Below are 25,382 nucleotides of genomic sequence, written 5' to 3'. Positions count from 1 at the left end.
GGGACGTCTACAGACGTTAAAATAATATCTGGCGGGCCACAGGAGAGTGTTATGGGACCATTGCTTTTCACAATATATATAAATGACCTAGTAGATAGTGTCGGAAGTTCCATGCGGCTTTTCCCGGATGATGCTGCAGTAAACAGAGAAGTTGCAGAACTAGAAAATTGCAGCGAAATACAGGAAGATATGCAGCGGATAGGCACTTGGTGCAGGGAGTGGCAACTGACCCTTAACATAGACAAATATAATGTATTGCGAATACATAGAAAGAAGGATCCTTTATTGTATGATTATATGATAGCGGAACAAACACTGGTAGCAGTTACTTCTGTAAAATATCTGGCAGCATGCGTACGGAACGATTTGAAGTGGAATGATCCTTAGAAAATGTAGTCCATCAACAAAGGAGGTGGCTTATAAAACACTCGTTCGACCTATACTTCAGTATTGCTCATCAGTGTGGGATCCGTACCAGATCGGGTTGACAGAGGAGATAGAGAAGATCCAAAGAAGGGCGGCGCGTTTCGTCACAGGGTTATTTGGTAAGCGTGATAGCGTTACGGAGATGTTTAGCAAACTCAAATGGCAGACTCTGAAGATAGGCGCTCTACATCGCGGTGTAGCTTGCTGTCTAGGTTTCAAGAGGTTGCGTTTCCGGATGAGATATCGAATATATTGCTTCTCCCTATCTGTACCTGCCGAGGAGATCACGAATGTAAAATTAGAGAGATTCGAGCGCGCACGGAGGCTTTCCGGCAGTCGTTCTTCCCGCGAACCATACGTGACGAACAGGAAAGGGAGGTAATGACAGTGGCACGTAAAGTGTCCTCCGCCACACAGCGTTTGCTTGAGGAGTATAAATGTAGATAAAGGTGAGAATCGTCTTAAATTAAGAACAATATTTGCAGGTGTGGTAAACGGTGAAACACTGTGAACTTAAAACTCAGTTTGTAACTAAATTAAAAGTATTGTGGGTTCCCGATTCTTCGATTGGTAGCGAGAAGCCTCATATTAAACTATGGTCGATGTCTAGTCGAGAGTATTTTAATGTGTGTGTCTGTAGGGTAGCTTACTTGAAATGTTATTAGCTACATGTACTCTTAGAACAATGGAAGAAGTTACTTGTGTGACTTGGATTTCGGAGAGGCTCGTGTTAAAGAACCATTGGCTCTTACTGTAGGTGAACTGCACGGGAATAACAAGAGGAATGGCTAGGATTTCAGAATGAGTCTTTCCCTTCTGTTTCCTTAGAATTATGTTTCTGAATACACATTAGGCCTATAACAAAAAGACTGTTCTGTGGGACGGCATTGACCTATCAGAAGGAAACGGCGACGAGAAGACTGCTTTGCTCCAGAAGCTTATGCGCACTCACAAGACAGCTAACGGTCTGCAGGGTTGTCGGAAGCCACGCTGGCTGCAGACAGCGCTGATGTAAATGGCTGCACGCCTAATTACTTGCAGCGGGTACTCGGCACCATCATCTGGTCTGTGCTTTACACCTAACGGTGACATAGGCCGTCGCGCTGCCGAGGAACATGAATAACACGCAGTCCTGTCTAGCCGTATCCACTGACAAATGAGAAGCGACACAATCACATATACCCCACGCGAGTGGCGGCTGTTTAGGGTCCGCGCCGTCTTGCGGTTCCTCGGTTCCGGTCGGCACCCATTGTGAGAACAACGGGAAACTGCTTCATAACGCGACCATTCCCGGAAGAGGCTGTGGAGTGAGCACTTTGCGGTACACGGCAGCGCCACGCAGCTCGAAATAATTAGGTGAGGGCAGCCGCCGTAGTAGAGTGAAGTGGGACGGAGGAGGCATTGCTCGTCGCGGTAATTACGAAGCTGGTGAACACAGTCCGATCAAAAAGTATTCGGACACCCCTATGTGATACGAAACTGACAGCTAGATGTCGTGGGACGCGGACCTGCCAGTACAAAAGGAGGAGGACGAAGGAGGGTGGGGAGGGGGGGGGGCGCTAGAAGTGTGTTTTCAGAGAAGCAGAAAAGGTCGGTCAAGACATTTCAGTGATTTCGAGCATGGACTAGTAATTGAATGTCACCTGTGAGGCAAATACATCTGGGACATTTCAGCCCTTCGACAGCTGCCCAAGCAGACTACTGGTGGTGTGGTTGTGGTTCAAATGGCTCTTAGCGCTATGGGACTTAACATCTGAGGTCATAAGTCCCCTAGAACTTAGTTTAGTTAGGTTTAAGTAGTTCTAAGGACAGCATGCACATCCATGCCCGAGGCAGGATTCGAACCTGCGACCGTAGCGGTCGCGTGGTTCCAGACTGAAGGGCCTAGAACTGCTCGGCCACACCGGCCGGTGGTGTGGTTGTGTAGTGGAAACAACCATAGCTATAAAGCAAGACCATGCAGACCTCATATACAGGGATCATCAAGGATTGCACAGGGTGGTTGCAAAAAGAAATAGCATTAAGGCAGCAGAAGAAAACGTTTGAGAGTTCTCAAGGACTATCAGAAGTCCATCTAGCACAATTCGCGTAGGGTGGTGGTCTTCTTGGCTGTACGAAGTTGCGCCTTGTTGGGAAGGAAGATGACATCCTCGGTGAGACGCCCTGGCTGTTTCTTCCTGGTTGCTTTGCGGAATTGTATCAAGGTCTCGCATTATCCGAAAACACCACGAGTATGACACCTTCACTTTTCTATAAGATTGTGGTAGTTGGCATCACCTTAAACTACTTTATCTTTGGATAGGAAGGATGTTCACACTCCATTGACGACAGTGTACTGATGAGGGTGCAGTATTGGATGAATGTTTCGTCATTGTGAGAATATGACGAAGAAAACTCTTCCCACCTGGGGAGAATCATTGCAAAAGTTGCAGACTTGCCTCCATGCGCCTCTCGTTGTGTTGTCTGGACAGATTTCAAGGAACTCATCGGGAACAAACTTTCTGATACTACAGAACATCGTGAACAATGCGACGAACTGCTCTGAACGAGGTTCCCAATTCTACCGTCAGTAACGTGTTCCTCCTATAGTCCATAATCAGCTGCTCCTCGTGCTGGGTCGGCCACTGCGATTCTCGTCGATTACGTTATCTCTACCGGCTGAAAACTGTCACACCTTTCTGTGACATGCTGGTGAGCCCTTACAGTATCTCCCTAAACTTATACTAGCTGCTGGTGAATTTAAGTCACAGTTACATGTTTCACCCACAAAAATCGAATAACTGAGCGGATTTTTCCGCGAGACCAGTTTTCCAAATGAGTCGCCATTTGTGCTAACCTACAACTAGCTCTGTATGTGGTGGATGACTGCAACTTTGCACCGTTGCCAACAGCGTGAATCAGGATTAACACACTGCTAATTTCTCTATAACAGAGAAATATTGGGCTTGTACCTTTGATTTCTGATCACTCTTCGTACGACGTTCTTTAGTTTCGGTTCTTTAGTACAACTAGCTGTGACGTACCTCCACAGATCTTGACACTTCACTGAAAGTGTCCCTAATAGATAATAGAGTTCAAGGTGAAGTATGCTCCCCTTCTCCCCCTCCCCCTCCGCCGGCCGGAGTGGCCGAGCGGTTCTAGGCGCTTCATTCTGGCTGGAACCGCACGACCGCTACGTCGCAGGTTCGAATCCTACCTCGGGCATGGATGTATGTGATGTCCTTAGGTTTAAGTAGTTCCAAGTTGTAGGGCACTTATGACCTCAGATTGTAAGTCCCATAGTGCTCAGAGCCATTTGAACCATTTTGAACACCCCCCCCCCCCCCGCCCATATATTAATGTCCACTAATAGATGCCTGGATATTGTTGATCAGATTCATCCATTCTCCGTGATACTGGCATCTGATTGGCTTTTAACCCCTGGAATGCCTATCGTGTCTAAAAACTATCGGACAGCTGTGTGATTATTGAGAGAACGCATGCAGTAGCGCTACTTCCGGCGTCCTTCGAAACCGCATAAACTGCACTGATTGAAACTGGTATCTAACTCATTTTTGTAGAATAGTGATTAACTATATGAGGCAAGGAAATATGTTTTTCAAATTATTATTTGTGATTTACTGCTGAATTTTTCACTGGATATGTATTATTAACGTAGCGAAAATATTGAACTTCAAGCTTTATGCATTGACCAAAGATGTCGTCTAAATGGAGAACATAAACCACTAATCGATAACGCATAAGAGCACAATACACGCCATAGAAAAAATTATAATTTCCTTCAAGATATCACATTCTTTAGCTTCGCCAGCTCACAACCAAACTGTCAGCTTTCAGATTAACCTAGACGTTGCCCTATTCTGCATATCAGTCTGTCACTACAACCTAAATTCCAAAGCGATAATATACCAGGTTTGAATATTTTACTATTACAGTTCTGACTATTGACTGTTATACGTACGAAATTAATAGGCGAGTAGACGACAGCAAAAAAAAAAAAAAAAATCAAATAATCATAATAAAGATAGACCAGGAAGCCGACGTATTACCACTGAGTTGATGAACATCTTATAACAGAATCCTCAAGTATCCAAAATGCAATTATGCACTTGAGAGCAAACACATCACAACAAGAGCTCCACGTAGCCACCGTTCACATGAAGCAGGTTTCAGCACATCTCATCGTCGATGCCTGTACATGTTTAAAAATCCCATGTGTGTTCCGCATGCACTGACAGCTATCCACAGTCCGTTTCCGAGCTTCATTGACGCTGTCAACAGGGCTGGAATACACTAAAGCCTTTAAACATCCCCACAAAAAAGTCCAACCAGTTCATGGCGGGGGGATTTGAGAGGCCGTGATAGTGGCGAGATGCTATTTATCAGTACTTAGGTATTCGAATTGATGATAAAATCAAAGGAGAGCAGTTTACAAAGTGGTCTAGCGGTTCTAGGCGCTCAGTCCGGAACCGCGCGTCTGCTACGGTCGCAGGTTCGAATCCTGCCTCGCCCATGGCTGTATTGATGTCCTTAAGTTAGTTAGGTTTAAGTAGTTCTAAGTTCTAGGGGACTGATGACCACAGATGTTAAGTCCCATAGTGCTCAGAGCCATTTTGTTATAGCACTGACGCAACTGCACTTGGGCATACGTTGCATCGGGGAAATCAGTGGCTTCCGGACCTATGTTTATTAGGGTTATTTGCTTGTGCCATTACCCTCCACTTGCCCCATTCGGTTGTACCTATAATAGCCAAAGTAAGTATGGACAGCTTTCTCTTTTATCTCTGTTTATGGACGTATGACATCACAAGTCGCATCATTTTACATCACGGTTCAAAGCCGAATTTCGATATCAGTAAATTCAGCTGCGCAAATACAGGGAAGGTACCTGTGGGGCCTTTTTGAAGCAACGTGACTAAGAAGAAACATGTAAAATCCGAATCTGGGTGCTCTGATGGGATTTAAATCCCTTTTGCCCTGTATGCGAGTGAGTCGTATTACTGCCCCACGTGATACGTTGAAAGTTCAAAAGAGCCACAGTAGGGTCAATTCTTTTCTATATAACGCTTGGTAAAAAGCTATATTAGTCTACCGCAATATTTTTACACCTGGGAGTGAGGACGATTCGGTCGTCTTACGTGAATTTTTATCGTGATATTTTATGAGGCCACACTGAAGCGTTTGATAGTATATGCACAGCTGTCTTGAAATCATTCACAAAAGCAACGCATGTTTCTTAGTCACTACTGTAGTATTTTACTATAAAATCACAGACTGTCTCCGATAATGGTCACAGGAGGCAAAGTACAATAATATTGTGGTTGGGTACTATGACTGAGTCTGGAAATAGTACTGTAAATAGATAATTGTTTTCATTTTAGAATAGATGACACGTGCCTTCTTTTACTGATCGCTGAAGCGGAGTTTTTTGCCACGTTTGACTACTTACAAGTGCTGTCACACAACGACCTTGGGAGAAACGTCTCTATGAGAGCAAAATGACGTGGAATGATGAAATGGTTCAAATGGCTCTGAGCGCTATGGGACCTAACTGCTGAGGTCATCCGTCCCCTAGAACTTAGAACTACTTAAACGTAACTAACCTAAGGACATCACACACATCCATGCCCGAGGCAGAATTCGAACCAGCGATCGCGCGGTTCCAGACTGTAGCGCCTAGAACCGCTCGGCCACTCCGGCCGGCGTCGTCGAATGATGCTATCATTGCCGAAAATAACTCACATTATCGAAATACGTATATAGATCAGAAGAAGCTGTAGAATAATCTTGGAGGTAAACACAGGTAACGTGTTATTTGAGAAAAAAATGACCGGTTGCTATCTTTTTTTCAGTGACTCGGAGTTGAAAATATCACGGGACACTTTATTGTAACATTGTATTCAGAAAAATTGTAACCGTTGTTTAGGTCACTGTCGTGTAGTTATACAACAATATTGTTGTAAATACAAGTTCTTTGACTATGATGTCCAATGAAATTGCCAGATGAGAAGGAGATATCGTTCAGCCAAAATAAATTTGCTTCTCTTCTGGAAGAGACAAGCCTACTGTATACAACAAGTTCACAATTCTTATTACAGGCTTCTAGGAGTTGCATACGGGACTCAACAAAATAAGTTTTGATAAGGAACCCATGTGCAAAAATGGTCCGTTTGAATATAACATATATTTTAAGATCGGATAGCTTCCAAATAATCTTCTTCACGGTACGCAAACAAATTGACTAAGGGGAGGGAGACGTCTCAGTCCCTTTTATAGTTATGAAGTCACATACCACCTTCGTCCGGTTACAATGACAGCTGCGAGAAACTGTTAGTTTCGCAGCTAGGAGGGTTGGCTGGTGCTCCACGGACGAGGTACACTTTCATCCTTCGTCTCGCAGTAGGGAACCCAACGACGAGTACTCGAAACATTGATCGTGACTTGGCCTTCTGGAGAACATACAGGTGAGAGCTCATTGTGCCCACTGCTTGCGTACCATAAAGCTCGGAATTTGAAAGAGATCAGATTTTCAAACTTCCTTTACAAGCAAATGGTACATTTCCGAGCATTAGTACCTGATCAAAATTTCAACTAAGTTCTCTCCAAACCACGGGAAGCCCGTAACAGAAATTGTGAAACACCGTGCATACAGGTGCGGACTCCAAGTCGCAGCCTGGCAGCAGGTAGCGGCGGCGTGCACGTGTACGTGCTGGCTGCACGTGCGAGCTGCGCCGGCCTTCGGGAAGGGCAGCGCCGCCTGCCATCCGCCTATCCGCCTCCTCAGCGCTCATCCCGGACAGGTTTGCTAGGGGGCACTCACCGCTCCAGCGCCCAGCCAGCGCAGGCTCTCACCTTCCTAAAATCCACTAGCCATATCGACCCTGTAGCAACTCTCCAACAAACACCTTCGTCCGATGTATCTTGTCCCTTCCAAACGACTTGGTCCGTAGCTCGTAGTCTAGTGCCTAGCGTTGCTACTTCTGGATCATGATGTCCCGGGTTTGATTCCCGGCCGAGTTGGGGATTTTTGTCTGCCTGAGGACTGGGTGTTTGTGTTGTCTCCATCATCATTCGTGAAAGTGGCTAGATTAGTCTGTGTACAAATTGGGAATTTGTACGGGGCTGATGACCGCGCAGTTGAGCGCCCCACAAACCAATCATAGTCGTCTTCGTCTTCGTCTTCGTCTTCGTCTTCGTCTTCGTCTTCGTCTTCGTCTTCGTCTTCGTCTTCGTCTTCGTCTTCGTCTTCGTCTTCGTCTTCGTCTTCGTCTTCGTCTTCGTCTTCGTCTTCGTCTTCGTCTTCGTCTTCGTCTTCGTCTTCGTCTTCGTCTTCGTCTTCGTCTTCGTCTTCGTCTTCGTCTTCGTCTTCGTCTTCGTCTTCGTCTAAATGACTTCCAACACACAACGTCGCGAACCATATCATTTAGGGTTCAGTCTTTTTTTTACACACTTTCTCTGATCGATAGTATCCAGACATCCCTATGTAAGGCGGAATTGACCACTAGGTGTCACAAGAGGCGGATCTGTCAGTATAGAAGGAGGCGGCGAGTACTGTGTAGTCAGTAGAGAAGCAATAACTGAAGAATGGGTCAGAAAGGACAGCTCATTGGCATCCAACATGGACTAGTTATTGGGTGTCACCTGAGTAAGAAATCCGTCAGGGTCTTTTCAACCCTACTAAGATTGGTTATGCGACACTGTTGATTATGTGAATGAGAAGCAGAAACGCGAAGGAGCAACCACAGTTAAGCTAACACCAGTCAGACCTCATGTGCAGATGGACAGGGACCGTTCGGCATTACGAAGGATAGATGTAAAAAAAAAATCGCTTATAATCAGCGGAAGGTAGCACAATGACTGTGCATGGGGAGATAACAGAATGGGGTACAAGATCCAGAGGCACATTTTTGTAATGAGTGCTCAGCGAAGTTTGAGGTTGAGTAAAGAACGACGTTACAGAACAGTGGATGACTGGAAACGAGTGATTTGGAATGATGAAACACGCTATACCCTGGAGCAATCTGATGGAAGGGTTTGGGATCGTCGACTGCTCGGAGAACATTACCTGCAACATATGTAGTGCTAACAGTGAAGTAGGGTGAAAGTGGTTTTCGGAATGGGTGTGGTCCCGTTATTGCGCTTAAGAAAAGGGTAAATGCGAAGGGGTATGAAAACATTTGACAGCGTTCTATATTACGTACAGTAGAGGAACATTTCGGAGACGATGACTGATTGCATCAGCATGACAAATCACCCTCATAAAGCAGCATCTGGGATGCAATGCTCTAAGCAAAATAACATCCAAAAATGGACTGGTCTGACCCGAGTCCAGACCTGAACCCAGTGGAACAGCTTTGGGCTGAGTTAGAATTTCGACCTCGCTCCATAACCCAGAGTCCAATATCACTACTTTCTCTGGCTTCGGCTCTTGAAGGAAAATGGTCTACTATTCCTCCACAAACATTCAGACGCCTCATTGAAAATGTCCCCAAAAGAGTTCAAGCCACACCCCATGTTAGTGTCCACTAGAAGGTGTCGGCAAACTTTTGATCAGGTAGTTGATCAGGTGGATTCTAAAATTTCAATGAAAAGTATCTACTTTTGTTTAGAAATCTATTGTTTCTTAAATATCTTGGTAGATTGAATAGTTACGACCATTGACCACACCGTACCATACGCAATTATTTGGTTTCTGCAAATTTTCCAGACTTTATTTTGATATTTTCAACGATTACAAACATGAGATTATCAGCATTGGCACCTCGCAAATTATGGCAGGCTTTTTCCAGTACCTTCAAAGATTTTGTCGCCGATTACACGTACTGCGCTCTAAAAAAAGTGGATGCCATATCAGTAATAATGGATCAGTGAAACAACACACATCGTCAGTGACTTGTGCAATTTTTTGTAATGGCGGTTCCTTGTAGAAGAATCAGATTTATTTTTCGTCCAATTATCAAGTTATCACGTTGTTATCGAGTTCCCAGCATCGACAGTACGGCAACGGCGGCCAAGGCTTGGAAGTTGTCGAATGGGAGAGGAGGGGAGAGGGGGGTGGGAGGGACTGAAGGAGTGCGACTATTCTGTGGCCTGTCTCTTCGGTCACCCAGTCCGACCATACGTGACCACCGCCTGGGGGAATAACATGAAGAAACTCAACTCGCTATTTTACCACATTGCATCCATAAAGCTATAATAAAGGCATCCAGAAAAATGCAGTATTTCTCGATTTCTAAAAAGCAATTGACTCAGTACGACACCGCTTTTATTATCACCAGTACGATCGTATGGGTTATCAAGCGAAATTTGTGACTAAACTGATCATTTCTTCATATGGAGGGCGCAGTATGTTATCTTAAATGGAGAGTCATCGACAGATCAAAATAACATTCTTAAAATGGACCAGTCTTCCCAGAGCTTCCGTTAGAGGGCGTTGTTATAGCGTACATGCAACGTAGCGCGGCTCCGACGATGGTATACATGCACCGACATTTTGGCAAGAGATTAGTGTGACATTCGTGTCTCTCCGACGTGCATGCGGTAAATGCGAAAACTTGAATTATGGTGACTTTATTACCGAAAGCGCCCAAACAGGACCAAAGTGCTGTTATTCTTTTCTTGGCTGTCAAGGACAAACGCCGATAGATATCCATCGGAAAATGAAGAATGTGTGTGGGGCATGCATGTCTGTCGGAAATCACCTTTGTGGAATGGTGCGCCAAATTCTGTGCTGGGTGCACTGCACCATGATAATGAACGTCCCTACACCGCAAATGTCGTAACGCAGAAGTTACGCCAAGTTAAGTGGGAGACACTCGAGTACATGCCATACAGTCCTAATCTTCCGCCACACGATTATCATGCCTCCCTCTAGTGGCTAGCGTTCTGCCTCTGGATCACGGGGTCCTGAGTTCGATTCCCTGCCCGGTTGGGGATTTTCTCTGCCCGGGCACTGGGTGTTTGTGTTGTCGTCATCATTTCATCATCGTCGTCATTTGTGACAGTGACTATATTGGATTGTGAAAAAGAAGTGGACTGTGTAAAAATTGGAACTTTGTACGGGCGCTGAAGACCAAGCAGTTGAGTGCTCCAAAAACCAATCATCATCGTGCCTTCAGTCCCTTAAGAGACCTTTAAGAGTCGGATTCCTATCGGACGAGGGTGCGAAGCAGGCAGTTACGGATTACTACCAGCAGCAGAGACGGTTTTCTACCAGACAGATGTCTTCAACCTGGTACGTCGGTGGGATGATTGCGTCAGTGCTCAAGGCGATGTTGCCTGATTGGTATACCGATTCTGGATATCAACGAATCACAAAGATACTGAAGAAACTCAGCTGACAGATGCTAAGGATAGACGGAAACTATTCCGAGAAGACCTACTTACAAAGTTTCAAGAACCAGCTCAAAATGATGAACCTAGGAATATACTAAAATCCCGTAGGGTGTCGCCCCCGCGGGGGCAGGATTAGATTAATTATAGTGCATACAGAGGGGTTTAAACACACATTGTTCCCGATCTCCACATGTCAATGGAACGGAAAGAAGACATAACAACTGGCACTACGGCAAGTATGCTCTACTGTGCACTCTACGTTGTTTTCCAGTCCGTAGGTGTAGGTGATCGATATGTGTACAGTAATAAACCTGCGAAAATTTCATGGTGCAGACTTCAGTTTGCAAGGCTATTCAGGCTGTACCGGATGGAATGGCATGGTATTGTAAAAGACTATACAAATGAAAATAATTAACATTTGTTTCTTCGCATAAGACGTGTGTAAGCAGTAACGTTACAAACTACACCGACACTACAACTCTCTTTCACAGTAAGTGGGGCACTGTAAACGTTTTCTTGTTTATCGAAGTTGTTACATTGTGGTATTTCTTACCGTTCATCGGGTTTCACCGCCTGTGCGTAGGCTACTAATCTTACTGCAGCGTAAAACTGGCAGTCGCGTAGCCAGCTATCATGTTCCAACGCCCGGGCGTTATTACTGACTCCTTTCACCTAATAGCGCGTACATACAAAATGAAATTTCACTGTTGAATAAATCCTTGCATCTGACGTAGCACCTAACATTGACGTAGCACCTAACATCGATCTCCTCCTCACTGAGAAATTTCGTGTCATAGCGTTTACCAGCCACGTCCAACAGGCTGACAAGAGATTTCAATCTGTCATTACTGCAAAATTTCTGTGCTAAGCGATAGTGGTTCATATAGCAGTCAAGCAGATCTCTAATACTCTCCGAAAATCGAAATAGATGGTTCGGTATTCTTTTTACGTGACTTAAATTGGCCCTGGATTATATTTGTAGGGTGATAAGATGTTTCCTTTTATTTGTTGAAGATTACTCTGTGTCAACGAACATTTCTTTTGCAACGCAGTCTCATATTACTTTGTCGGTCTCTCATTTTTATGTACATTCGATTTTTACCAGCAATTTTGCAGCACGATTACTTGTTTAGACGTACCGAGTTTATCAGAAAAGATTTCGGTTTTGCGTGAGGCAAAGACTACTGTGTTGTTTGGAATGTAGCTCTACTGGGAAGAGAAAAGGGATTATTCTTGTTGTAAATAAGTTCCAACAAGTTGTGTTCTTTTTAGAAGTCTAAGGTTTGTTGTCGAAATAAATTACTTTCGAACTGTCTGTAGTGTGAAACAAAATGTGTTTTTATTGTAATATGTATTGATGAATTAGTCGTTGAAAAGTGCTGTTCGGCATGGTTATTTGCCATTTGATTCCACTAAATTTTTTGGTCCATTGAAGACATGCAACGGCATGTGTCACTGTGAGCAATGACCTTTTGCGAGGTACCGGACTGCTGATGTCCGTTCCATGCAGTTCCCTTAGCAGTGTTCGCTCAATACTGATTGAGATGGACCTGCATTTACTGACAGCAGCAGTGCCAGTCTGGTTTGAAACCGATTGCCACTGAGAAGGCGTGACACTCTTCTCCGCTCCCTGTTTGTAATGACCCTTTTAAGGACGCTGCCCTTTCGCCGATCTGTACAGATGCGGGGTCGTAAAGCAACAAATCCGGTAACTTCATTCAAGGTGTGGTCATGGGCACCTCTCCATAAGGTAGTTCCCTTCTACCATTCTCTCAGCCCCACGTCAACCGAAGTTAATGCGCTAGTTCTGTATAGACCACTGGCACATGTCTACAGCTACATCTAAATCTACACTCTGTAAACCATCTCAGGTTGTGTGGCGGACATCGTGTACCACTGTTATTTGCCTCCTTTCATATTCAAGTTCCGAAATATGCGGGGGAAGAACGATTTCTGGTAAACCTATGTGAGATAATCCTACGTTCAAACTATCCTCAAGGAACTCTTAGAAGGAAGCAATGTATTCAGTGACTCTTCTAGGAACGTAAGCGCTCGTAATTTTCACAGTGAGCCACACTGTGACACAGAAAGCGTCTCTTGCAGCGTATGCTACTATAGTTGCCTGAGCATCTCCGTGACACTTTCGCGTTTATTAAATCAACCGCTAACGAAATGCGCCGCTCTCCTTTGGAACTTCTACTTCCTCTGTCAATCCTATATGGTACGGATCAGAGCCTCACAAGCTATATTAAAGTACTGATCGAGCGAGAGTTTGACAAGCTATCTCCTTTATGTTGTCCTTCGTGAGCACACTCCTAGATATTTAGTGAATGTGACAGCTTCCAGTGAATGTTCTGAAATCATGTGATCACAGAGTAATTAATCTTTAAGCATTGACAGAGTGCTGAAAGACCTAAGTCGAAACAAGGCCTCAGGAGTAGACAACATTCCACTAAAATTACTGACAACCTTGGGAGAGCCAGCCCTGACAAAACTCTGCCATCTGGTGAGCAAGATGTATGAGACAGCCGAACTACCCTCACACTTTAAGAAGAATATAATAATTCCAGTCCCATAGAAAGCAGGTGTTGACATATGTGAAAATTACTGAACAATCAGTTTAATAAGTCATGGTTGCAAAATACTAACTCGAATTCTTCACAGACGAATGGAAAAACTGGTAGAAGCGGACCTCGGGGAAGATCAGTTTGGATTCCGTAGAGATACTGGAACACGTGAGGCAATAATGACCCTACGTCTTATCTTAGAAGCTAGATTAACAAAAGGCAAACCTACGTTTCTAGCATTTGTAGACTTAGAGAAAGCTTTTGACAATGTTTACTGGAATACTCTCTTTCAAATTCTGAAGGTGGCAGAAGTAAAATAGAGGAAGTGAAAAACTATTTAAAATTTTTACAGAAACAAGATGGCAGTTATAAGAGTCGAGGGACACGAAATGGAAGCAGTGATTGGGAAGTGAGTGAGACAGGGTTGTAGCCCCTCCCCAATGTTATTCAATCTGTATATTGAGCAAGCAGTATAGGAAACAAAAGAAAAATTCGGAGTAGGAATTAAAATCCACGGAGAAGAAAAGTTTGAAAAAATTAAAATGTCATCCGCAAACTTCAGAGGCAGCAAAGGACCTGGAAGAGCAGTTCAACGGAATGGACAGTGTCTTGAAAGGAGGATATAAGATGAACATCAACAAAAGCAAAACGAGGATAATGGAATGTAGTGGAATTAAGTCGGGTGATGCTGAAGGAATTAGATCAGGTAATGAGACACTGAAAGTAGTAAATGAGTTCTGCTATTTGGGGAGCAAAATAACTGATGGTGGTCGAAGGAGAGAGGATATAAAATGTAGACTAGCAATGGCAAGGAAAGCGTTTCTGAAGAAGGGAAATTTGTTAACATCGAGTATAGATTTGTGTGTCAGGAAGTCGGTTCTGAAAGTATTTGTATGGAGAGTGGCCATGTATGCAAGTGAAACATGGACGATAAATAGTTTGTACAAGAAGAGAATAGAAGCTTTCGAAATGTGGTTCTACAGAAAAATGCTGAAGATTAGATGGGTAGGCCACATAACTAATGAGGAGGTATTGAATAGAATAGGAGAGAAGAGACATTTGTGACGCAACTTGACTAGAAGAAGGGATCGATTGGTAGGACATGTTATGAGGCATCAAGGGATCACCAGTTTAGTAATGGAGGGCAGCGTGGAGGGTTAAAGTCGTAGAGGGAGACCAAGTGATGAATACACTATGCAGATTCGGATGGATATGGGTTACAATAGATACTGGGAGATGAAGCATGCACAGGATAGAGTAGCATGAAGAACTGAATCAAATCAGTCTCTGGACTCAAGACCACCAGAACAAAACGCATATTTATGCGCATTACGTTACATTTGTTTGTGTTGAGGGTCAACTGCCAATCCTTACTCCAAGCACCGATTCTCTGCAGGTCTTATTGCCTTCTCGTACAATTTTTTAGCATTACGACATCAGTGTACAACAGCATTATTGGCAAAAAGTCACATGGAACTAGAGAGCTTATCCACTAAGTCATTTATATGTACGACATGTTGTTTTCTGTTTGCTTAGAAACTCTTCAGTCCAGTCACAGAATTGATCTGATATTCCGTATGCTCCTACGTTGTTTATTGGGCGGCAATGCGAACCTATATCGAACCCCACATATACCTGGACGCAGGTAATTTTTGCTTGCGGGGTCTCTTGGACGAACAGAGTGAGCAGGATTTCACGCGTTCGCCATACTTTCTAGGCTCGCAATGTAACTCACTCCCTCTCTAGAACCGAAGGAAATTGTAGAAGTCGGATGATTTTCAGCCTACATGGAATGTTTCTGCCCTTCGCAAACCTTAGGTGTTAAAGAACATAACATACCGTAGCACAGAAGTAGGTACTGTGAATACAACATTTATTCCAGTGTACTGCCCGCCTTGCGAGAAAGAGGCGGGGTTTGTTTCCCCTCCACCTTCCCCTCCACTCACAGCAGCCAGTAAGCAATACGTCGATCTCCTGCTTTCATTCCCAGCATCCCCTGCAAAAGAGCCAAGTTATATTATGCATTTAGTACGTCAACGGTGGAGGGTCATACAATAGCTTGGTGCTAGTTCTACGTCGTCTGCAGTGCCTTAAAGTGACAAATCTCCTCCTTCATCGGGGTTGGAAGCAAACGTAGCTTTGTACACGTACACACCATCGCGTCGGCGTATATGTAACTGGTTTGAGTTGAAATTCTCTGTGACAGGTAGAACGGTCAGCACTGTGCATTATACAGGGTGTTACAAAAAGGTACTGCCAAACTTTCAGGAAACATTCCTTACACACAAATAAAGAAAAGATGTTATGTGGACATGTCTGGAAATGCTTAATTTCCATGTTAAAGCTCATTTTAGTTTCGTCAGTATGTACTGTACTTCCTCGATTCAACGCCAGTTGGCCCAATTGAAGGAAGGTAATGGCGACTTCGGTGCTTGTGTTGACATGCGGCTCATTGCTCTACAGTACTAGCATCAAGCACATCAGTACGTAGCATCAGCAGGTTAGTGTTCATCACGAACGTGGTTTTGCAGTCAGTGCAATGTTTACAAATGCGGAGTTGGCAGATGCCCATTTGATATATGGATTAGCACGGGGAAATAGCCGTGGCGCGGTTCGTTTGTATCGAGACAGATTTCCAGAACGAAGGTGTCCCGACAGGAAGACGTTCGAAGCAATTGATCGGCGTCTTCGGGATCACGGAACATTCCAGCCTATGACTCGCGACTGGGGAAGACCTAGAACGACGAGGACACCTGCAATGGACGAGGCAATTCTTCGTGCGGTTGACGATAACCCTAATGTCAGCGTCAGAAAAGTTGCTGCTGTACAAGGTAACGTTGACCACGTCACTGTATGCAGAGTGCTACGGGAGAACCAGATGTTCCCGTACCATGTACAGCGTGTGTAGGCACTATCAGCAGCTGGTTGGCCTCCAAGGGTACACTTCTGCGAATGATTCATCCAACAATATGTCAATCCTCATTTCAGTGCAAATGTTCTCTTTACGGATCAGGCTTCATTCCAACGTGATCAAATTGTCAATTTTCACAATCAACACGTGTGGACTGACGAGAATCCGCACGCAATTGTGCAATCACGTCATCAACACATATTTTCTGTGAACGTTTGGGCAGGCATTGTTGTTGATGTCTTGATTGGGCCCCATGTCCTTCCACCTACGCTCAATGGAGCACGTTATCATGATTTCATACGGGATAATCTATCTGTTCTGCTAGAACATGTGCCTTTACAAGTACGACACAACATATGGTTCATGCACGATGGAGCTCCTGCACATTTCAGTCGAAGTGTTCGTCCGCTTCTCAACAACAGATTCGGTGACCGATGGAGTGGTAGAGGCGGACCAATTCCATGGCCTCCAGCTCTCCTACCTCAACTCTCTTGACTTTCATTTATGGGGGCATCTGAAAGCTCTTGTCGACGCAACCCCGGTAACAAATGTAGAGACTCTTCGTGCTCGTATTGTGGACGGCTGTGATACGCCATTCTCCAGGGCTGCATCAGCGCATCAGCGATTCCATGCGACGGAGGGTGGATGCATGTATCCTCGCTAACGGCGGACATTTTGAACATTTCCTGTAACAAAGTGTTTGAAGTCACGCTGGTACGTTCTGTTGCTGTGTGTTTCCATTCCGTGATTAATGTGATTTGAAGAGAAGTAATAAAATGAGCTCTAACATGGAAAGAAGAGTTTCCGGACACATGTCCACATAACAAATTTTCTTTCTTTGCGTGTGAGGAAACTTTCCTGAAAGTTTGGGTGTATCTTTTTGTAACATCCTGTATGTTTAGTGTTATTATAAGGCCTGGTTGAGTATATACGAAACGTGTAAAGTGTCAGATATTGAGTGACAGCTGTGAAGGACACGTAGATGCTGCGTGCTCGTGTGTAAGAGCGTTATAAGCACCTGACAGAGTTTGAGTGTCTCCTTTTGGCCGGATGGTACAGTCGCACAATATCCAAATTTTTGGGGCATTCAGAAGTGACAGTTACCCGACTTTAGATTGCTTGGGATCGTGAGGGCAGGCATAGTAGTCTTCCCAATCGACCACGTCAGATTACCACACGGGAGGATCACCGAATTATCCACCAATCACATCGTAACCTTTACAGATCTGCGTTTGCTAACAGAGAACAATGGTCAGAAGCTTAGTAGCAGGACTACGGTATTACCGTACCATCCGTAGGCTGTCTTTAACACCGCAACACGAAGGGCTGCATTTCGAGACTTGCTGTGACCAGCAAGCATGGACTGCTGATGAATGGATGAATGGCGTCCCACTGTGTTCGGCGATGAATCACGGTTCTGCACGATCCCGTATGACCATGCTGAGCGAGTCCGCATGTGTTATCTTTCATGCGACAGTAACGTGATGTCATTTTTCAACAGGTCAGTGGTCTTCTACACTTGGCATATGTCCGTGTGACGTTGAAGTACTCCAGGGGCCAGCAAGATCCCCACACCTGTAGAACGTATCTGGGACCAGCTGGACCAGCTCTCACGTCAACTCCGTCCAAATACCGGTACCCAGGATATCAAAGACCAGTTGCAACAGCCAGCTTGCCTCAGCATAGAAAGCTACTGATTTAAGACTCCGTCCGCAACTGAATGAGTGCATGCATCCAGTCCCGAGGCAGCCGCCACTTCAGACTGATGTGTGCTCATACTGCAAAGTTACACGTTAATATGACTCGATTTTGCAACCATTGAAATAGCATTTCATACCTTCTCAACCCATGAGTAAAAAGTCAGTAGGCTTAGATGAAGTACCAATGTGTGTACTGAAACAATGCATAGGCATTATACAAGGCCCCTTAACAAATATAATAAATGAATCCTTCACTTCAGGGATATTTCCAGAGCAATCAGGCAAGAGTTGTACCTTTGCTTAAGAAAGGTAATGCAAAAGACATAAAAAATTACCGGCCCATTTCCCTGCTGTCAACATTCTCAAAAATTAATACAAGCAATTTTGAGAGACAAATTAATGAATTACCTGAATAAATACAATTTTTAAGCGAATCACAATTTGGTTTCCGAAGTGGCAAAAATACGGAGTCGGCCATAGTAGAATTCACAGAAGTTGTACTTGATGTTCTCGATAAAGATGCGTGTCACACAGGCATATTTTTGGATCTTTCTAAGGCGTTTGATACAGTCGACCATAAGATTCTAATAAATAAATTAGAAGCATTAGGAATAAGAGGAGTGGCTAATGACTGGTTTCGATCATACCTGACAGATAGGGTACAAAGAGTACAGATAACACATACTTCAAATAGGCCTAACATTTAGTAAAACACTTATCAAAACCAAAATACATTAATATAGGGGTCCCGGAAGCTAGGATATTAGGATCATACTGTTCCTGAGATACATCAATGACTTTCCCAGCAGTGTTAATCATGGTGAAAAAATACTCTTCGCTGATGACAGTAATATTATAGTCACTGAGGAAACGAGAGAACTCCTTGCAGAGAAAGCAAATGAAACTCTCAAGGAAGTTTACGATTGGTCAATAAGCAAGAAAGTGACATTGAACATAAAGAGAACTAATGCCATGAATTCAGTTTGAAGAGGAAAAATGACAATGTTAAATTAAATGTAGATGGCACCTCTATAGACCGTGTAACAAATGCAAAATTTCTAGGAATGAATATTGATTCTCAGTCGAAGTGGTGTGAACACACAAAGGTGCTTGCAAACAGAATGTCATCAGCATGTTAGGCCCTTAGAATCCTATCATCAGTGTGTAACATGCAGTGTGTTTCAGTTACATATCATTCATATGTACACTCAGTTCTTAGCTATGGCATTCTTTTTTGGGGAACAAATGCACAAAATATGAACACAATTTTCAAACTCCAGAAAAGAGCCATAAGAATAATAACCAAAAATACTAATCGATCTCACTGTAAAGATCTGTTCAGAACACTGGGGATTTTAACTGATCCATATGAATACATTTACCAGTCAGTTGTACACATCAAAAATAACATTGGTAATTACTGCACGAACAGCTCTGTCCATGACCATGCAACAAGAGAGAGACTCAACTTCCATTTACCAAGAAAAATAAACATAAACATAAAACTTAAAACAGCATTTTCTATAAGGAATAAAACTGTACAATAAATTACCAAAAGAGATTAAAGAAATAGCAAAAATACATGTATTTAAAAAGGCAGCTAAAAAGTGCCTGTTACGCAATACATTTTATACATTCAAGGATTACTTAGCTAAAACAGAGTAAGAGTGTGATAAAAATTGTTACACAAATAAATAATAATAATAATAATTATTATTATTATTATTATAAAACATCCAACATTCCACATAACACCTTCACTTTGTTTTTTTCCTTCTTTTTTCCATTCTAGAAATACTTACCCCTAAGCTATGCATGCCACAATACAAACACCTCTTCCTCTTTCTGAGCTGAACATCTCACTCATTATGGAGGGATGCTGACTCAGTTTTTCAGGATAGCAAATGGGAAGTTGCGGTACAGAAAATGGCGCAGAGATCACGTGTGTGTGTGTGCGTGTGTGTGTGTGGGGGGGGGGGGGGGGGGGGGGGGTGAGTGAAGTGTTATGAAACAACATATGTATACCAGGAGTAAATCTAACGATTGTCTCTAACTAGAAGTCTGTAACTATATGTGTATACGAATTGGCTTATTTTAAATTGATCTAAATTTGTAAATACTTTGACATGTCTTATATCCTTGTAAAAAGAGATCTACGGATGAATAAAGCTGCTACTACCACTACCACATCATGAAGTTTTCATTTCCTCCTCCGCTTCTCGGTGGTTAACATCCTTTTTTGTCAGAGAGCTTCGACAGGACGGCGACGACGTGTGGAGTGCAAGTCGTCTGCAAGGCTGTGTTCGTGTGTGTGGCAGGACTGGCGCTGCCAGGAGTGGAAGCCGTCGCCGTCGCCGTGGGCGCGCGCCTCCGCCTCCGCCGCCCCCGCCTCGGCGGCGGGCAGCACACGAGCGCCCTCGTGGCCGTCGCTGTCGGACCGCTCGGCCGCGTCCTCCTGGGTCCTTTGGCAGGAGCGGCCCGGCGCTTCCTGGCTGCGGTCCGCCCCCGCCGCCCCCGCCGCCGCCCCGCCGCCCCACAAGCGCCGCAGCGACTCGTCGCCTTCGGCTGCCGGCGCCGTCTGCACCACGCTGCTTGTCGTCGCCTCCGTGTGCTGCGTGCTCGCAGTCACCGCCGTCGCCTCACTCGCCCTCTACATGGGAGGTTAGTGTAGATTCCTGTGCAACGAACATAGCACGTCAAATGTATTCGCAGTCAGCAGTGCCATTTACTAGAAACACAGGACAATTTGTGCCGGACCCGGCCTCCAACACGGATTTTTCACTTACCGCGAGTAATTGCCTTAAGCACTTCGGCTGTCCGTACACCGTTCCAGGACCGGTCCCAACTTCCACATGTCCCACTGTCTCTCCCATACTGATTGCACATTGTGAATCTGGAACAGGGAACAACAATGCGTTGTCAGTTTGCCTTTGCTTTGGCATGGAATAGAGTTATTCCAGTGGCTGTATTTTACAGTGTCTGTGAAGTTAGATGCAAATGCGCATCAGACAAACATGCATAATTTACACGGAACTACATACACTGTAAAATGCAGACACTACAATAACTGCATTTCATGCCAAAGGAAAGACAAACTGACAAACAAAACATTGTTCTCCTGTGCAGGAATCGCGTAATGTGCGAGCAGTAGAAGACGAGACTCTGGGAAGCTTAGATCGATCTCAGAGGCGTGCTGGGCTAGCCGAAGTTGTTGAGGTGACCGTTCGCGATAAGCGGAAAATACGACCTCGAGCCTCCGTCCGGCACATGTTTGCATGTGTTTCTGACTAATGGTAAAGCTGATGTGCAATTGCTGTTTGCAATTTGCGTAGATTTGTAGTCAAACTGGCATACAGCAAGTGAAGAATGACTATCTTGATCACAAAGTATGCATTACGCGCTGCGGAATTATTTCCATCTTCAGAAACCCAAGTACGAAGGTAGCACAAGGACAAGAGCGTTGCTAGTTGCACATGTAACATTGACATGACAAACTACTTCCCGGTCTTCTTATTCCACCTAGCCAGCTTAACTACAGATCTACGAATATTCATTAGAATGGTCACTAGCCTCCTACGTGACTTTGTCACACCTTCATTATACGTGTTTAATGCAGTTTTAGGTTGTCAACGGTATCTGTTCCTTCAGATATGAGTGCATGGTCCCTATTGTAGTGTCCTCTTATTCTCTTTTATTACGATTGTGAGGTCGCGCCTTTCAAGCTGCGTGACCTTCCTAGAACTCGCTCTTAAAAATAATATTAACAATCTGAACGGTATTTTAGAATAAACTCGTGCTATTGTTAACCGTGTTTGTACCTGTCTGTATATTAAGTAGGGTATCGTACTTCTTCATGAGCGTTTAGCGGGTAAACTAGCGGATCGTTGGACCCGGAAACAAAGTATACACTTCACTTCACTGCCATAATCGTTATGATAATTGATATTTCTCTCTCGAACACAGCGACTTCATTCAACACTGGGCTAGCAAAACATATTAACTTAACTCTGAGAATTTTCCTCCTGAAGGTCGTTACTCCACTTGGTAATTCTGGTCGACGCGTCTTGAAGATGGGGATTTAGAAAATAAGACTTCATTCAGCTTGGAACAGTTAATGAATTCATAATGCCTGAAATGCTATGATTGCTTTTTATACGAGAATGAAACTACCAAGACCTTTATTGACTTCTTTTTTAAACAATACTTTGCGAACTTTGCAAAACAAAAATTAAGGCTAATAGTCGTGTGACTGAAGTTACTTTAATCTTGAGCCTTTTACTAATTGAATTTAAACAAATGGAAGTTAATCAATTAATTATCAAAGCGACCCATTATAGTTGTTTGTCTATGCTTTCTTATTTTGATAAACTACACAAACAAGACATTCATTGTTGTTACTTTTCCACATAATAAACAATAGCTTTGAGACAGTACAGGGTGATTAAAAAAGAATACCACAACTTTAGGAATTTAAAACTCTGCAACGACAAAAGGCAGAGCTAAGCACTATTTGTCGGCGAATTAAGGGAGCTATAAAGTTTCATTTAGTTGTACATTTGTTCGCTTTAGGCGCTGTTGTCTAGGCGTCAGCGTCAGTTGATGCTAAGATGGCGACCGCTCAATAGAAAGCTTTTTGTGTTATTGAGTACGGCAGAAGTGAATCGAGGACAGATGTTCAGCGTGCATTTCGAACGAAGTATGGTGTTAAACCTCCTGATAAGTGGTGTATTAAACGTTAGTATAAACAATTTACAGAGAATGGATGTTTGTGCAAAGGGAAAAGTTCTGGACGGCCGAGAACGAGTGATGAAAATGTAGCACGAATCCAGCAAGCATTTGTTCGCAGCCCAGGAAAATAGACTCGCAGAGCTAGCAGAGAGCTGAAAATTCCACAATCAACTGTATGGAGAGTCCTACGAAAAAGGTTAGTTATGAAACCTTACGTCTGAAATTGGTTCAAGCACTGTCTGCAGCTGATAAGATTAAAGGAATCGATTTCTGTGATTTTATCCTTGCTCAAATGGAAACAGATGAATCTTTCGTTTTTTTACGATTGTGTTTAGTGATGTAGCAACTTTCCACACTAACGGGAATGTCAACCGTCACATTGTCTGTATATGGGGCACTGAGAATCCGCGGGAAACAACTTAGTATGAACGTGACTCGCCTAAGGTGAACGTTTTCTGTGCCATTTCAGCCAATAAAGTTTTTGGTCCCTTTTTCTTCGAAGTAACTGGACTACAGTATCTGGAGATGTTAGAGAATTGGCTGTTCCCTCAGCTCGAACAAGAAGCACAATAATTCATATTCCAGCAGTTGGCACTTATCTGTCCGTAACTACCTGAACATCAACTACCCGAGGCGATGGATCGGCCGCCAGGCAGCCCGTGACAGAGCACTTCATCACTGGCCTCCAAGAAGCCCTGATCTGATCTTACGCCCTGCGATTTTTTCTTATGGGGGTATGTTATGGATACGGTGTTTCGGCCACCTCTCCCAGCCACCATTGATGATTTGAAACGAGAAATAACAGCAGCTATCCAAACTGTTACGCCTGATATGCTACAGAGAGTGTGGAACGAGTTGGAGTATCGGGTTGATATTGCTCGAGTGTCTGGAGGGGGCCATATTGAACATCCCTGAACTTGTTTTTGAGTGAAAAAAACCTTTTTAAATACTCTTTGTAATGATGTATAACAGAAGGTTATATTATGTTTCTTTCATTAAATACACATTTTTGAAGTTGTGGTATTCTTTTTGAACCACCCTGTATTTAAGTAAAGCAATGAGAGGTACTTGAAATAAAACGGTAAACTGGTATAAATAAACTGCCAACATATTGAACCAGAAGAACTTTTCAACAAAGTTCAGTTTGGATGTGTATTTAAAATACCGTGACTAAAGGTCACATCTTCACATTTGTGACTGATTCTGATAGCAGCAATGATATCTGTATTGATATTTGCTACAAATATTTTACTGTTTTTCCGACATGTCCCGATTCCCATGGGTGTGGTTAGGCAGCAACTTAGCCTTCAGCTTAAATTGCTGAGAATGGACTAGCAGCAATGACATTTGGAGAGGAAAGTGCCTAAAAGCAGGCTCACATTTCGATTTTACTGAAAAATAGAAAATAGTTAAAACTGTGTCTTAATAGCATGTAATATTTTCTGTATAATGTTATGTACCATTTACATTTTAGTGACAGGAAATAAACGAAAAGCTATTATGAAAAAACACCTTAAAATTTATTTTGCAAGTTCCAAAATCAGCTGCCAAAACCGGTTTTCACGTGCAAATAATCAAAATACGACTAAGAAAAGAGGGATCAACCCTCCATATTACCCACATAGATGGTATTAAATGGGAGAAAACATAACATATAACATAAATATCGTCTTTGAAAGGGTGTGTAACACTCTCCCAATTGATAGTCATTCTTCACAAATCATTGCCAGTAAGCTTGAAGGAGTTTCCATAGCAAGAAAACTCTAAACCAGCTCTTCTTGAAGATCTTTATCCAAAAGTGTATGTCTGCTGTTCGTCAGGTGTCATGTTGGAAACTCTCATAACATTTCATTGGCCTTCTTTCAACGCACAGCCGCGCGCGATTAGTCGAGCGGTCTTAGGCACTGCAGTCAAGGACTGTGCGACTGGTCCCGGTGGAGGTTCGAATCCTCCCTCGAGCATGGGTGTGTGTGTGTTTGTCCTTAGGATAATTAAGGTTAAGTGGTGTGTAAGCTTAGGGACTGATGACCTTAGCAGTTAAGTCCCATTAGATTTAACACACATTTCACTTTTCCAACGCACATGTTTTTGAAATACGTCAATAACTTTACTCAGTTTAGACAGTCTCCACTTTCTTCGTTCAACCCTCCCTATCCTCTTGGAATCAACAAGAGAATTCCAAGGCAATAAGTTGTTGTTGTTGTTGTCTTCAGTCCTGAGACTGGTTTGATGCAGCTCTCCATGCTACTCTATCCTGTGCAAGCTGCTTCATCTCCCAGTACCTACTGCAACCTACATCCTTCTGAATCTGCTTAGTGTACTCATCTCTCGGTCTCCCTCTACGATTTTTACCCTCCACGCTGCCCTCCAATGCTAAATTTGTGATCCCTTGATGCCTCAAAACATGTCCTACCAACCGATCCCTTCTTCTAGTCAAGTTGTGCCACAAACTTCTCTTCTCCCCAATCCTATTCAATACCTCCTCATTAGTTACGTGATCTATCCACCTTAACTTCAGTATTCTTCTGTAGCACCACATTTCGAAAGCTTCTATTCTCTTCTTGTCCAAACTAGTTATCGTCCATGTTTCACTTCCATACATGGCTACACTCCAAACAAATACTTTCAGAAACGACTTCCTGATACATAAATCTATATTCGATGTTAACAAATTTCTCTTCTTCAGAAACGCTTTCCTTGCCATTGCCAGTCTAC

The 25,382-nt window shown here is 43.6% G+C and overlaps 1 protein-coding gene across 2 annotated transcripts in view; it reads left to right on the top strand.

Moving 5' to 3' along the window:
* LOC126272913 (uncharacterized) overlaps positions 1–25,382 on the top strand; it is a 243,142-nt gene that overhangs the window by 130,779 nt on the left and 86,981 nt on the right. For both annotated transcript variants that reach the window (XM_049976187.1, XM_049976198.1), the window contains exon 2: positions 20,258–20,600. In XM_049976187.1, coding sequence (XP_049832144.1) covers positions 20,258–20,600 — 343 coding nt within the window. The remainder of the gene's footprint in view (positions 1–20,257; positions 20,601–25,382) is intronic.

Source organism: Schistocerca gregaria, chromosome 1, assembly GCF_023897955.1.
Source record: "Schistocerca gregaria isolate iqSchGreg1 chromosome 1, iqSchGreg1.2, whole genome shotgun sequence".
Lineage (NCBI taxonomy): Eukaryota > Metazoa > Arthropoda > Insecta > Orthoptera > Acrididae > Schistocerca > Schistocerca gregaria.
This window is presented reverse-complemented; position numbering and strand designations above follow the sequence as displayed.